Source organism: Megascapheus bottae, chromosome 16, assembly GCF_031878675.1.
Source record: "Megascapheus bottae isolate mThoBot1 chromosome 16, mThoBot2.hap1, whole genome shotgun sequence".
Taxonomy (NCBI): Eukaryota; Metazoa; Chordata; class Mammalia; order Rodentia; family Geomyidae; genus Megascapheus; species Megascapheus bottae.
The window spans coordinates 8,047,286-8,063,054 of record NC_143524.1 but is presented as its reverse complement, the minus strand read 5'-3'; the positions used below and the strand labels follow the sequence as shown (position 1 = coordinate 8,063,054).

The following is a 15,769-nucleotide window of genomic DNA, read 5'->3' as shown; positions in this document are numbered from 1 at the left end:
AAGTCTGCGCCTGGACCCTGTCCCTGAGAACTTCAGCTCAGTGCTCTAACACGTAAGCCATGGCTCCACTTCTGAATTTCTGGTGGCTAATTGGAGATAAGAGTCTCACAGACTTTCCTGCCCAGGCTGGCTTTGAACCATGATCCTCAGATCTCAACCTCCTGAGTAGCTAGGATTACAGGCATGGCTTCCATATTTCTTCTCTCTTTCTCTCTCTCTCTTTCTCCTTCTTGCTCCTTGTTCTGGCAAAACCAGGGCTGTGACTCTGTGAGCTCCTTATGGAGAGCCAATGTGGTGAAGAGCTGAGAGCAAATGTCCAGCCAATACCCAGGGACAGAGAGAAATACAAACATATTGAGTGACCCCAGCTCATTAGACACTGGGTCTAATCTCTTTTCACTTCACTTCTGCCTGAGATCATATCCCCTGTAATAACTGTTTAAAAAAATGAGCTGGGCACCAATGACTCATGCCTGTAATCCTAGCTACGTGACAGATTTGAGAATCCAAGTTCAAAGCCTGACTTGCCAGATAAATCCAAGAGACTCCTATCTCCAACTAAGCAGCAAAAAGCCAGAGCTGGAGATGGTTTAACTGATAGAACGCCAGCTGTGACCAAGGTGGGGCAACAAGAGAGAGTGAGAAGATTTTATTTGAAGCCTCCACATCCGCATCCCTCCTCCCTCCTCCTCCCACCAAATGAACTCAGGACCTGCTTTGTTGTAGAGTTGCTGATCATTTTATTGAGCATTCAGAGGGAGGGAGGGAGGGAGGGAGGGAGGGGAAGGGAGGGGAGAGAGAGAAAGAGAGGAGAGAGAGAAAAAGAGAGAGAGAGAGAGAGAGAGAGAGAGAGAGAGAGAGAGAGAGAGAGAGAGAGAGAGAGAGAGAGAGAGTGGGATTATTGAGTCTCCTACTGAGTTGGAATAAATGAAAAGGAAAACACAAGATCATTTTCTGTGTGGATCTCACTATAAAAGGTATATCCCAAGGATTAGTATTTGCTCCAAAGGACCTCTAAATTATCTCCCTTATGGACGACATAGTTGCCAACTCCTGCAAAGGAGAAAGAAAATTAGGTCAAATGATCAGTCACGGAATCACCAGATAATAAATAACTTATCTCCTAACCTCATTGAAGGCCATTCATTCTTTTTTTTTTTTTTTGCCAGTCCTGGGCCTGAGCTCAGGACCTGAGCACTGTCCTTGGACTTTCTCAAGGCTAGAGCTCTCCCACTTGAGCCTCAGCATCACTTCCGGCTTTTTTTTGCATGTATGTGGTACCAAGGAATCGAACCTGGGTCTTTGTGCATGCTAGGCAAGCACTTCAACCACTAGGCCAAACTCCCAGCCCAGGCCATTCATTCTTAAAGCTGACACCCGCACAGGTGAACACCTGTGGATCCTTTTGACCCATTTCCTCCTTACCTTGACTGAGTGGCTTGCCCCCACTCAGAATTGCCCAGTAGGTTCTGTCATTATTATTGGCATGTAGGCCCTGAACAGATGTGATATAGGGGCCCCATTCGCTCTGTTCCACTGTGAACCTGCGAGGGACAGGAAGTAAGTTGCAAGAACTTAGAATTTTTGAAGAAAATCCTTTATAGATTTTTTTTTATTAGACTTTAAAGTGGAGCACTATGGCTTAAACTTCTCGTTTAGGAGAAGTTATGAGGCTGAGACTGGGAGATCACAATTTGTGGCCACCTGAGAGGGGAAAAAGCACTTCACAAGGCTTCATCTCATTGAATGGCTGGGCACAGTGGTGAGCGGTTGTCATCCTTAGTGACGTACAAAGTACAAGAAGGAGGATCACAGTCCTGGGGCAGCCCAGGCATAAAGCTGAACCCCACCCATGGTGGAAAAGGATCTGGATGCCTGGGTCCAATGGCAGAGGGGCCGCCTAGCAAGTTCAAGGCGTGAGTTCAATCTCCAGTACCACCAAAATTAAATCCAAGCCCAAGCATCACTTGATAATATGACAAAGAGAGAAATCGGATGTCCTGGCTCTGTCCTGGAACAACTTGACTTTTGGATTTATGCTGGGGCCTGGGTGGCTGCATATTTTAGAAGCACCGTTGGGGTTTTGAGGCAAGTGCTTCCCATTCCATGCTAATTTTCAGGCATGATGTTGGTGGTCTCTGCCCACCTGACCACCAAAAGGGACAAGTGGCTGTTAGCCGCTGACCTTTTATTTACTCTACCCAGTAACTGCTGAGGATCCTGAAGCAGGAGAAGGAAGTGTTTACCTCATGTCCTAGAAAAACTGTAAGTTAGTAGATTTTTCTCTTAGGAAAGAAGAGCAGGGAGGAATAATTTGACATTTCTTTCTGCATTTGTTGACATGTAATATAGTGTCTTCCACAAGCCTTATTCATATTTCTTTATTTTCCCAGAATCCTATGTAGTCAGCCTGCGTAATACATATTACATAACTGTTTTTACTTTCTCTATAGCATCATACACCAGATAGAGAACAAATGTCAACTAGATTTGAGGAGCCAAGTAAATAATATATATATATATATTTTTTTTGCCAGTCCTGGGTTTTGAGCTCAGGATTTGAGCACTGTCCTTGGACTTTTTTAAGGCTAGAACTCTACCACTTGAGCCTCAGCACCACTTCTGGCTTTTTTTTTTCTATATTCGTGGTACCTAGGAATTGAACCCCGGTCTTCGTGCATGCTAGGCAAGCACTCTACCACTAGGCCAAACTCCCAGCCCCATAAATAATATTTTTTTTAGGAGCAAAGTCATTAACTTAATGTTAATATTTGGCCTCTTTAAGCTGAGGAACATTTACTAAAATGTTCATGAGTCTCTTAAGAAAGAAATTGAGACTTAAGGTATCAGTCATTCTAAAATAGTCTAAAAATTTCTGTTCTAGAGAACAGAAGTTCTCTGAAGTCAAGGGAGAGAGCCCTGGAGTTCCTGCATTGGTGGATATGGATCATGTGTTGGGTAAGAGATGTCACATGGGATTTTTCACCTCCACTGTGACATGTGGGGGAGTAGAGGTGCTGATCTAGAGGCATTTGAAATGTCCTTTTATTCTGGAGTGGTTCTGTTCTTAGCCAAGACAGTCAGTACTGTAAGGTTATAACACAGGCATACCGAAATAAAGTCCCATTCTCCTTCTGAGCTTCCTTCATCACATCTAGAAAGACAGAGCCACTGGGCACCGTGATGTTGATGGAGAAGGTCTTGTTAATCTTCACGGAGTAGAGCACTGGGATCAGTGAAGGTGAATGTGTGGGTGCCGCAGGCGTAGGCAGTGGGATGAAGATGGGAGAGTTACCTGGCAGAGGCAGAAAAAGCGGGAGAATTCGATAGTAATTTTAAAAATGGCATCAGAGTTTGTATAGGTATCCATTTTCTAGTCAAGGCCTATTTTCTTTTATCAGGGATGGTTTTGGAAGAGGGAACAAATATCATTTCTGAAGCGACAGGTTTCTTGTAGCTATTACCAGAGGCGCACTGGCTTGTGAGTCTTGTGTTTGGCTTGACTCCCAGCTGTTTAAAGCACTATTCACCTCAATGTTATTTCTCACATGAGGTCTTCATTTGCCTTTCCTGTTGTTTTACTTTGGCACAGAATCCACTAATGGCTTGCCATTTCCCTTCCTTTTTATGTCTTAGCATTTATGGAGAACATACTACAGACTAGACACCGTGCTGATAATTTTGTGTGGATTATTTCATCTGATACTTTATTAAATTAACTAATGATAGGAAATGCTGTTGTTTGTGTTTTTATTTGTTAGAAAATTTAAAGGCTAGACATTGCTGCTTGCTGGTGGCTCACATCTGTAATCCTAGTTACTGAGAAGATCTAAAGATCATAGTTTAAAGCCAGCTCAGGCAGGAAAGTCGGTAACACTCTTACCTCTCTCTAGTTATCCAGCAACAAACCAAAAGTGAAGGTGTGGCTCAAGTGTAAAGTGCCAGCCTTGAGTGAAGAGGCCAATAGGGCTTCCAGGCTGTGTGCCATGCTAGTACACACACACACACACACACACACACACACACACACACACACACTTAGACCTTTTTGCTCAAGGTCCCTGATCGATAAGTAGCAGAACCAGGAATAAACCAAAATAGAAGGAAACAGATTTTCTTTAACCTCATTATGAAATCACTTACTTGAATAAATGATTTATGTGGATTTTTTTGTTAGAATACTATTTCATCGAAACAAATGTCTTATATTCCAGAGGGATCACTAAGTGTGAATAAGATCATGGGAGATCAGAAATAAGAGTCTCACAAATGGGAATCTTGCTCAGATTTTTCTGTATCTAACAATTGAGAAGACATCCCTTTAAAGTCAGTTATCACTTGCTCAAACCTATGTGATGATCAATGTTTGAGCCAAAAATATTGCCCATCATGCTCATAACAAGTCCTCAGTTGGTATCTACCCTTGATGAGATAATGAATTGTATCTGCAAGCTGTTTGGATTTCTTTAGAAGCTTACCTACTCACTGTCTCAAAACATGCTTACAGCTCACATGCTTTGGGTATATGATGCTGGAAGGCAAGCCAGTCTCTCCTTTAGTGTTTACACTAAACCATACATACAAGGTGAGTCTTTGGTCACGTCCAAGTAGGTCTTTCCTAGCAGAGCGGGTAAGATCTGGGCTGCAGCAGCTGGAGCACTGAATGCTCCCTGGGAAATCTTATCCAGTATTGTATTCCGAGTTTCTTGGCAGTTCCATTCCCTTTCACTATAATACCGTGATGAGACAAAGAGAGCCTAACGTGAGACAAAAAGAGGGAGAGAAAATGAGAGATGGTTTAAATAAGGGGAAAAGCTCCATCTAACTAATTCTGTAAATATTGGGCATTGACTATGTGGGAGGAACATTAAGAAGCTTATAAAGTAGTGAGAGTGGAGAGGTAGAGAATTGGCTGATTAACACAAGCTACAATGGCCCCAAGAAGAACTGACATTTTCTGCCACGTTCATGCATCCCAACACTGGTAAAATGCCTATCTTGTTAGAAGTGCTCAATAAGTCTGGTTAACGTCCTAAGAGAACTATCTAAATTTATAGTGAGGCTAAGGAAAGGCTTTGTTGGATAAAGTGGTCCTTGGGGCAGTCTTGACAGAATTTTGGCAGAGGGCTATGTATTCCGAGAGGGAACAGCATGAGCAAAAGCCTACAGTAGGGGTAAAGACATGGCTTGTCCACTATGAGAATATTTGCATTGTAAAGAAATCTCCAGAGACTTCTTCCTTGTTTAGGAAGAACACTCGGGCTGTAGAAGGAAGTTGGGCCAGCATGGTAGACGTTTGAGTCTCAAGAGTGAGATGTATGATCTGAATTGATTGGCAATGGAGAATTGAATTGTTTGCTGTCTAGACAGTGAGATGAAGACTTACTTGTGAGGTCATAAAGGTTAGAAGAGTGTTAACACTGACCAAGACAAAGCTACAATTTGGAGCTTGAATATGTTCTTCTGTTGGTTTGTTTCTCCAAGACCAGGACTCAAACTCACTTCTGGATGAACTCACTCATTCACTAGAGCTCTACCCACTGAGCCACACCTCCCACCCTCCTTTTTATCTTTTGTTTTCTTTTAGCTTGTTGTCTAGTTGCCCATTCAAGACTGTCTTGAAGACTGTCTTATAAGCGAGTAGCTCTCAATCCTGTGGCACAAGAATATCACCTGTGGGACTTCACAGTCAGATTCAATTTCTGTCTTAACTAGCTCCTGTGGAGTTTAGAGGTGAGTGTTGTCTAAGAGCTTCTTCCACTGATTCCAGTGTACAGCACTGATGGGAAACCATGTTTTTCATTATATTCAGACTTAGGCAAACCAATGACCTTCAATGCCTACTTATGTCACAAGCTTTGTCCTGTAAGCTTTCCCAAGAGTTCTGTGTGGGCCCTGCTGAATGTTGTGTGATCACATGGCTTTCAGTATTTGCTGTCTTTTCTCCTGTGAAAGTCCTGTCACCCTATGTCAGCCTGGCAAATGTATGTTCATAATAATCACTCAGTGAATTTCACCCCCAATAGACCTTCCTTCATATCTCTTTACACCTATCCCTTCGACTTGAGTGAATTATTGTATGAGGACAGACTTAAATGAAGACCAGACTTCAGAAAATATGTGCATGGTCATGATAAGTTCTCATTCCCCATCCATACCATTTTCTGGCTTTGTACAATCAGACATGTTCCTTCCTTTCTTCAGTGTGTTGTAATGTGCATTCAATACTGGAAATGTCCTGAAAACCTCCACAACCAAAGACTGATCACATGGTTGGAAGAATGATGGACACATAGCATAATGGCTCATGGTAGTATGAAATTGCATGTGAAAGAACAAGATGGGTGGTAGTAGATTGTCAGATTTTGTAAAGAAACTGGAGATAGGAAAAGTTTTATAGAAGCACTGGCTATAGAAAGATAAATATGAAAAGGTTGAGATCTGAGGATCTGAGGATCATAGTTCAAAGCCAACAAGAAAGTCCTTGAGACTTTTCATTTCCAATTAACCACCAGAAAACTAGAAGGGGTGCTGTGGCTCAAAGGGGTAGAACACTATCTTTGAGCAGAAGAGCCTAAGGATAGCATCCAGGCCCAGAGTTCAAGCCCTATGACCAACAAAAAATGTAAGAGCTGAGGGCATGGCTCAAGTCCTGGGATGTTTGCATCACAAGCTGAAGACCCTTGAATCCTGTCAGAAAAAGAAATAGATTAAAGGAAACCAGGCTGTATTTCAAGTAGGAGAGGGGAAGTCACACAAGCAAAGTCCAAATTAGCATAAGAAACACATAATAGAGAGTAAGATCATGGGAGACCAAGAAGAAAAGATGAAGGCAATACTTTCTTTCCCAACTCCCATCTCCTCCCGTTTTACTCTGACGTACCTGCATGGCTGCTCCTGTACTAAACGTGTTTCCAATGAGACCATTTTCTTTCTTCTCAGATAGAATCTTTTCTACCAGTGAGCGGATGTGATTTTCAATGCTCTCTAGCTCCTCTTCATATGCTTTGGGCTGCTCCTTTAGACTCCTCTGGCTCACACAAGTCAAAGCCAGCACAGCCATGGCCCCAGTATCTGTCAGGGAAGCAAAATGTTGGTGACAGGGTGACTACACATCCCGGTTTTTCATGGGCTGAATGGTTTCCTGAGGGGCCAGATTTTCAGGGCTATAAAAGAGGGGGACAGATTTGGGAAAATGGGAATGTTAGTCTTGGTAATTGTGAGTGGGAGAATAGAACTGCCTCGTGTGGAGCTGCCATGTGCCCCATATTTAATGTTTCATCATATGGCCGTAAGAACACATTCTCACATAGATCATTATGGGCCTCAATTTTTCCATTTTTTATTTCATTCTTTCAGCCATATTGGTAAAGCAATTGAGAACACCCATTTGAGGACAATTACTCAAACAAAATACCAGTGAAGGTATGCTCCTTTGCAAAGTCCTTGAGAAAATAACATCTAACAATATTTCCCCAATAAACTTTCAGGAAGTGGACAAGGTAAGAGAACAAGAAAGGAGAATAGGACTTTTTTTTTTTTTTGGCCAGTTGAGGGGCTTGAACTCAGGGCCTGAGCACTCTCCTTGGACATTTCTCAAGGCTAGAGCTCTACCACTTGAGCCACAGCACCACTTCCAGGTTTTATTCTATGTATGTGTACCAAGGAATTGAACCTGGGTCTTTGTGCATGCTAGGCAAGCACTCTACCACTAGGCCAAACTCCTAGCCTGAGAATAGGACTTTCATAATTTTCTTCCCCTTTTGGACTTCTATATTTTTCTTCACAGTGGACTCATTCTTGTCCTTTAATATGGTGCCTTCTATCTTTTTTTTTTTTTTTTTTTTTTTTGCCAGTCCTGGGCTTGAGCTCAGGGCCTGAGCACTGTCCTTGGACCTTCTCAAGGCTAGAGCTCTACCACTTGAGCCTCACCACCACTTCCGGCTTTTTTCTATGTATGTGGTACCAAGGAATCAAACCCGGGTCTTCAAGCATGCTAGGCAAGCACTTTAACCACTAGGCCAAACTCCTGGCCCCTCTTTTTTTTTAAACAGAAACAGGAGAATGAAAAAAAATCTCATATGTTCCCTATTACATGGAAATACTGAATGGTGATTTAGTTTGAATTCCTTGAAGAAAGATGAACGGTGTGTCTGGATTCATGGTGGCCAAGTGGCAATACTGATTGTACAGATGTAACTTCTTTTAGCATCATTTTCTCCCCTTATTTTATAGATGGACAAATTCATGTCAAGAGCTGGGGTAGGAGCCAGGCTGTTCTGTTGTGGCATACAGCTATGAAGAGGCTTAATTGCCAGTTATAACCCCTTATTCTCCCCAAATAAATTCTGTTCTGAGTAAAGCGGGTAGAAAAAAAAATTGTCATTTCTCTCTTTTTAGTCAATCATGGGACTTGAATTCAGGATGCTGTCCCTGAGCTCTTTCACTTAAGGTTAGTGCTTTACCACTTTCAGCCACAATATCTGGTTTTCTGGTGGTTAATTGGCAATAAGAGTCTCACGGACTTTACTTCCCAGGCTGTCTTCTAACTCTGATCTTCAGATCTCAGCCTTCTAAGCAGCCAAGATTACAGGTGTGAGCCACCACTTCCCGGCTAAATTCAAGTCATTTTAAAAGAAAAACTCAAAAGGGGCCAGAAATTTGGCTTAGTGGTAGAGTGCTTGCCTGGCATGACGAAGACTTGGGTTCGATTCCTCGGTACCACATACATAGACAAAGCTGTAAGTGGTGCTGTGGCTTCAGTGGTGGAGCTCTAGCCTTGAGAAAGTCCAAGGACAGTGCTTAGTCTCTGAGTTCAAGCCCCAGGACTGGCAAAAGAAAAAATAAACCATGATCAACAAAAAATAAATAAAATAAACATATATATGTATATATCTATATGTGAAAAATTCAAAAGGCAAGGGCGAATTAGGCTTAATGACTCACCTACAGAGAACTGGCCACCAAGATAATAGTTTTTATTTTCAGGAGCAAAGAGTTTAGCAACTGTGGTAGTGGAATATGTTCCATTGAACAGACACAAGGCCAAGACGTCCAGGCTGAGCTGGTAATAGTTGGTCAGTGGATTGCCATCGTGTTCTTCTGCCAAAGGGAAGAAAATTTACACTTTACTCCCAGAAGTGCTGCAGAGGTGATGCATTTCCCTGCCATCTACGCACTTTATTCTGGCTTGTTTACTTTTAAAGAGAGGTAAGTGACAGAAGAGATAGCCCATAAGATCAGCAAGCCTGAGAAATGTAAAGGCTCTTAGGGGCTCCCACGCCTTTCATTTTATAACTGAGGAGATCTGGTGGGAAAGAGATCACAGTCTTATCTCAATATTCAGGCAGTTGTTCTAATAATAAGGATAAGAACCTAGGATTTCTACCTCTAAACTTATTGAACTTTCACCAGTAAGATAGAAACTCTGAAAGAATGTTAGATTAGCAGTATCTTCAAAAGAGATGGGATTTCAGGGACTTTACACATAATAGCATAAATGCTGGATAGGAGTTGAGATAAAGCAATGATGATAAAAATGATAATTGTCTTCTTTACCTTATGTATGGTGTAGGGAGGGTTGGGAGGAAGGCACAGAACTCTAGGGAAAAAGGGTAAAAAAGTACGGAAGTGGAACTCCTTAATGAAAGTAAACCATATATATAACTTGTGGGTGGAGATGGGAGGGAGGGTCTGGGAGAGAGTGAGGGGATAGATGACAATGTGCTCTCATTACCTGATTAGTCTGATTGTAATCCCTCTGGGTGTCATCTCTATAATAGCAATAAAGTAAATTAATAAAATAAAATACAATGCTCTGTATTAACAGCTACGAGAGCCAACCAATTTCTTTTTCCTAGTGATAAAGGATTTTGGCCATCTTTAGCTTTTATATTTATATCGGCTACTCTGGCACCGATAGCACAATGTACTCTATTGTTGAGCTGTTTCTGTGAAATTATTATTTGTCTAAAATCCAAGTTCAGGAAGGACTGAAAAATTGTGTCGTGTTTGTGAGTGTGATGAAAAGTCAACATCCATGCTGAAAGAGGGGAAAATACAATGTAAAAATACAATGAAATAGATGAGAGAAAGAGGAGGAGATTGGGGTGAAACAATACAGTTCTAATTCAGGGCAGAAGAAGATAAGGTAGTCTAGAGTTGCAACATTTGATTATTACCCATATTTTCCAATTCAGCTTCAAATTTATTTTCCAGATGGCCAAGTAGGTGTTGGTTAACTATGAAGAGCTCATCATGGGTATGACATGCTCCTAATGCCAGTATGATCAGAGCAAGCTGTCCTGAACTTAAATCCAAGCCTGAAAAAATTTTACAAGGTACACACTTAAGAATTATTTTTATCCTTCTGCCTTCCTTGTGACTTACATTATTTTTTTTGTTTCTGCTCTCTGTACTATAATTGGATCCTCCCCCGTCTCTCTCTTCCCCCCTTCTTCTTGCTCCCTTCCCCCCTGCCTTCTTCCCTTCTTCCCTCTCTCATTCCCTTTCTTTGTATTGGGATTTGAACTCAAAGATCTATGCTTTCTAGGAAGGTGCTCTCCAACTTGATCCACATTTCCAGTATTTTTGGCTTTCAGTTCTTTCTTGACTTAAGGTCCTGCATTTATTCTTGAGCTTGCCTGGAATTTGATCCTATTTATGCCTCAGACGTAGCTGGGTTGACAGGTAGGAACCACTACACTCAGCTTCTTTTGGCTGAGATGTGAGGGAGGTCTCATGAACTTTTGATTCAGGCTGGCCTTCAACTGTGATCTACCCAGTCTCCATCTCCCAAGTAGCTAGGAAAACACCAAGCTACATTATAAGATGTCTTAAGATGTTATAAGTTGTGATTTGTAGCCCTCTATACTTGTAAACTCAGGTGACATATGATACTGCCCTAATGGATAAGAATGCATATCTTCTTTTGCTTTCCTCTGTTGCCTGTGGAAAGGAAAATTGTTATAAGGGGCCCAAAGACACAAGACGAACATGTTGGCATTTCGAGACATCCTGTCATCTCCAATTTTGTACCACTAGGATAGCCATAAGAGAAGTCCTTTGGGAATGCACTTTCAAGGTTTGTTAGAGGCCATCTTTGTAGTTAGAAAAATCTTTTCTTTATGCTTCCAGGGGCTTTACGTTACTCACCTCTCCTTCTCACAGTGTTTTTGACTTGTTGGGAGAGCTCTTGGATTATGGTTTGGTTTTGGTTCTGTATTCCAGCAAGCCTGAGGGAAAGCAGGACATTGGCTGAGTTGGCCACATTTGTATGTTTTGGCTGGATCATTGTGTCCAACAGAGGGTCCAGATGGAACTGGACACGCTCGTTTACCTCTGTGGTAGAAGAGGAAAAGAAATACGACAATAAGATGAAGAGATGGATATGGGTGGCTTCCTTATTTTAATTAAAAACAGGATCAGTACGAACAGGACTAGCTCAAGGCCAACCCTCGATTTAAACCCAGTTGCAATCTTTGTCATCTCATGGCTGCTTCTGAATCATCCATGTTCTTAGTTGTCACCTGTATCCTCCTGTCATTGTGAATTCAGCCAGTTTATACAACAGAACTCAGCCCGTTTATACAGCAGAACTAATGGGTGAGCAACACAAACGGAAAACGTGAGGACTAGAAACAAGAGTTACATGAAAATAGTCAGAGCTATGGCGCAGACCTAGTTCAACCTCCGGTGGTTGAATAATGGCAGTGGTAGTGGAATCATGTAGAGTTGGGTCTGGAGCTTCTTCCAGTCTCCACTCATTCAGACATTATGCCTTCCAGTGAAGTCCAATTCCTTCTAATTGGAAGCGTCCCTGTGTTTTACAGCTGAGCACAAGCTTGCCCCTGTGTATCTGAATATTCGTCCTGCGTGGGGAATCTGGTATCGCTCCACATAGAGAAGCAAACTTCCATCTCTAAAATGAAGGTGCGGGTCCTCTGCCTCCCAGTCTATGGCCATTTCTACTTTGTCCATTCCGTTCCTTTCTATCATTTTCTAACTCTATTGGGTTATGCTGACCGAATGAAGGCAAAGCCATTATGTTACACCAGGCTTCCACTGAATAGGTATAAAGGCCATTGTGCAGCAGTATACTTTTCAAGAGAGACACCTCAAATTTTAGCCTGTACCATCCCCGAACCCAGGGAAAGCATGGAGGAAAGTCTCCTTTTACTTTATTTGTGGAAGTAAAACAGACCAAGACCTGAGCCTCAGAGTGCTCGAGGAGAATGTCGAGAGTTAGGTAACACAATTCAAGATAACCTCTCAATTTAAATTTAAATTTCAGTTGGGGAAGTAGCCAAGAATCTTACCAGTCTTCAGATTAGCTCACACATTAGTAGGGTGATGAGAAGATGATGACCCCCCCCACCCCAGATTCGGTCAGCTTTGGTTGGCTTACTTGTTCCTTCACTTGTAGCTGTTGATAAGTTGTGTGACTTTCTCTCTTAAATTTACCATTCCACATGCTGGTTTATGAGTACGATGGCTCTTGATCAATAACACCTCTTCTGTCACTGTCTTTCATTCTCAACCCTACCCAGCCCATCCGTTTTCTTCATTTCATAGGATAGACATTGACTATGAGGGCTGCAATCTGATCCCTTCCTCTGTCATTCATCTACTCATCTCTCCTTAAACTCTCACCTCTACACCTGAAATACCAGCTTCCTGGTATTCAGTGTATTAGACTGTAAGTTAGTCATTCAACAGTTGTACCACTTGAATTCTCCCCATGCACACACTTCAGTCAATATGTTTCTGAACATGACCATATGACTCTGTATATGTTTATACCTATATTTATACGTTTGATTGAACTTTCATATAGGAGAGAGGCAACATGCCTCTGTTGTCTTCTGGGCTTGACTAAAATTGAATAATAATATCTTCTAGGTGTGGAACAAAAAGTCATGAATACAAGGTAAAATTCTGTGTATATTCTTGCCGCTAGTGCTACTTGGGGTTTCTCTCAGTAAATCTAGAGAATGCAGGAAATGTGAAAATGTGATTTTCTGTGTCCACTTTTCTTCAGTGTAAAAGAAACAGGCAAAAGATCTGAATGGTATGATTGTAGGCCTTTTACAGACACAAAAGGCCAATTGTGAGCCGTTGCTCTGAGATTTTGTGCAAGCGTGTGTGTGTGTGTGTGTGTGTGTGTGTGTGTGTGTGTGTGTGTGTGTGTGTTTAAGCAGGTTTTCTGGCATTGGTGCAGACTTCCTGGTCATCCAGGCACCTCAGCTTCCTTGACCACTGAAAACAAATCATTTTTTGTTCAAGGAGCTAAACTTCAAAGACTCTATTGAGATAGTTTTAGGATCCAGCAGGGGAAATGACATTCCAGAAAGAAAAAAAATGGAGCTGGCAGATGTGGTACTTTTAACTGTTTGAATGCAAGTCTGTCTTCTGTGGTACTCATCTTCTCTTGTAACCTACAGAGTACTAGCAAAATGAAGCTGTATCATAGAAGCCATCTTTGGACAGGGTTAAAGGGCAAGTCTAGGTAGAGAATTATGTGAGAGGAATCATGTTAGCTGATAGGTGTAGAAAACTTTAAGAGATAAGTACTTTAACACTCTCCTGTCATTATCCTCCACTCAAGAATGAAGATAAAGTTAGGAACCCTGAGTCATTCAGATACTAAGAAGTTAAATGAGATCCAAGCTTGCTTTTCTCTCAATTTAGTTTTTTTTCCCCACCCCAGGGGTGGGGCAGTATCAGGGCTTGAACACAAGGCTTAAGCACTGTTACTGAGCTTCTTTGTGCTCAAAACTAGTGTCTACCACCCGAGTCAATGCTCCACTTCTGGCTTTTCTGAGTAGTTCATTGGGATAAGACTCACGGATTTTCTTGTCCAGGCTGGCTTCAAACTGTGCTCCTCAGATCTCAGCCTCCTATGTAGTTAGGATTATAGCACCCAGCTGCTCACTTTAAGATCTTGAGGTAGAATTCACCTATCTGAACTCAGCAATGCAAAGAGCAGTCTTCATTGTTTGAATAACTATCATTGTTTATCATTATTTCTTTATTTAGAAGTTAATTATGAGATTGCATCTCATAATCAAAAGCTAACTTTTTGGAGCCAGGAATTGTCTATCACTCAAAATGAACTCTTAAAATATTGTTAAAATAGTTACTGGGTAGGAATGCTACGTAAGAGAGGATCCAGGATATAGGAAGAAGGCAAGTTAACAGAGAATCTGTTGAACATATGTTATGGAGCTTTCCTTATCATACCCGCATCTCCTTCCCATCCCACACAGAGATGTGTAGAAAACCAACTGGGGGTCTTAGTGGACTGCACAGCCCCCGTCCATAGCCTTCAGGAGACTACAGCCCACCAAATTAATTTTTAGCTCAAAACTGTCCTTACCACAGATCTTGCATAGCTGGCTTGGAATAAGAGAAAACAATAGAAGCCCCATGAAGGGCAACTGGTATGCTGGTTTCATCCCTCCACTGGTGTCCGGCAACATGAAGGCCTGGACTAGCTCTGGAGGGCTTGGCTTGAGAGGTGGGTAAAAAAAAACTCTGTCCGGGTGTCAGAGTCTCTGTCGCTAGAGCACATGTTGTGCAACATCAGGAGGTGTGGTCAAGTGCTTTTGTCCAAGTAATGCGCTAAATCAGGAAGAAAGTTTGAAAGGTATGGTTACTGAGAAATGAGGAAATCATTTGTCATAGTTTCCTGTCTGGGAGGTCTCTGGATTCCCATGTCTTAGTTGTCTTCAGCTCCATGGGTATAAACCAAGTCAATGACTATTTTCAGAACTATTTCCATCTGAACAATTCTACTTTGGTTCCATTTTAGTTTATCTCCGGAGTTATTAGATTTGATGGGGGTGGAGGGTGGGTGGGAAGGGTGTTGGAAAAGGAAAGTAGAAATTGTTACGGATGAACTTAGATCAGGCCAGTTAGGCAGACTGGCGCTTGGGGAGACACTAGCATGTTAGGTTTTGACTCTGAGGCTTCTCTCCAGAGATTGAGATGTCCTGAGAGTTTCTTAGCCAGAGAGATTTACATCAAATATGGATTTGGACTGGGCCCTGCTGGACAGTTTTTAGGTGCTCCGTGTGAGAGGCATTGCCTACCAATGTCTGTTCTTACTTTCTATTGGAGAGGAGGTCAGCCTAGCTGAGACGTTGAAAATCATGTATGACCCTTCTTTTGCACTGTATCTCAGGCATAGGTATACAATGCCAGCTTGACTGGTCCTGGGGTGCCTAGATGAACTACTGTTTCTGGATGTGCCTGTAATCGTATTTGCCTATGAGATTAAAATTTGAATCCATTGATTCAGCCAACTAGGCTTTACTCTCTTTTGTGAGTGGACACTTATACAATTTGTTTAAGGCCAGAATGGAACAAAAGTGTTTGGTTCTTGCCAGCTTGCTTCAGTTGGGGCATGTTGTCACCCTCAGAACTTTGTTTCATCACAACTATTTATGATTTGCTCTGAACCAACCATCATTTTTTGTTTGTGTTTTGTTGGTCCTGGTGCTTGAACTGGAGGCCTGGGTATTGTCCTTGAGCTTCTGTGCTCAGCTCCAGCTGTCTTGCTTGAGCCATAGTTCCATTTCTGGCTTTTTTAGTAGTTAATTGGCAATAGGAATCTCACAGACTTTCCTGCCTGAGCTGGCTTTAAGCCACGATTCTCAGCTCTCAGCCTCCCGTGTAGCTAGGATTTCAGGTGTGAGCCACTGGCACTCAGCTCAACCATAGCTCTCATTATCATTCTTTTCAACCACAAAAAAAGAATTTGTTTCAT

At 42.1% G+C, this 15,769-nt stretch overlaps 1 protein-coding gene across 1 annotated transcript; it reads right to left on the bottom strand.

Annotated features, from left to right (window-relative positions):
- Positions 1-868: 868 nt before the first annotated feature.
- Tcn1 (transcobalamin 1) lies at positions 869-14,479 on the bottom strand. The gene is made up of 9 exons (XM_090348703.1): positions 14,378-14,479; positions 11,155-11,340; positions 10,182-10,322; positions 8,947-9,102; positions 6,884-7,074; positions 4,583-4,757; positions 3,112-3,295; positions 1,426-1,544; positions 869-1,053 (listed from the first exon to the last, which is right to left on the bottom strand). Exons 1-9 carry the CDS (start codon positions 14,454-14,456, stop codon positions 992-994), a joined length of 1,293 nt encoding a protein of 430 aa, XP_090204829.1. The 5' UTR covers positions 14,457-14,479; the 3' UTR covers positions 869-991.
- Positions 14,480-15,769: the final 1,290 nt, after the last annotated feature.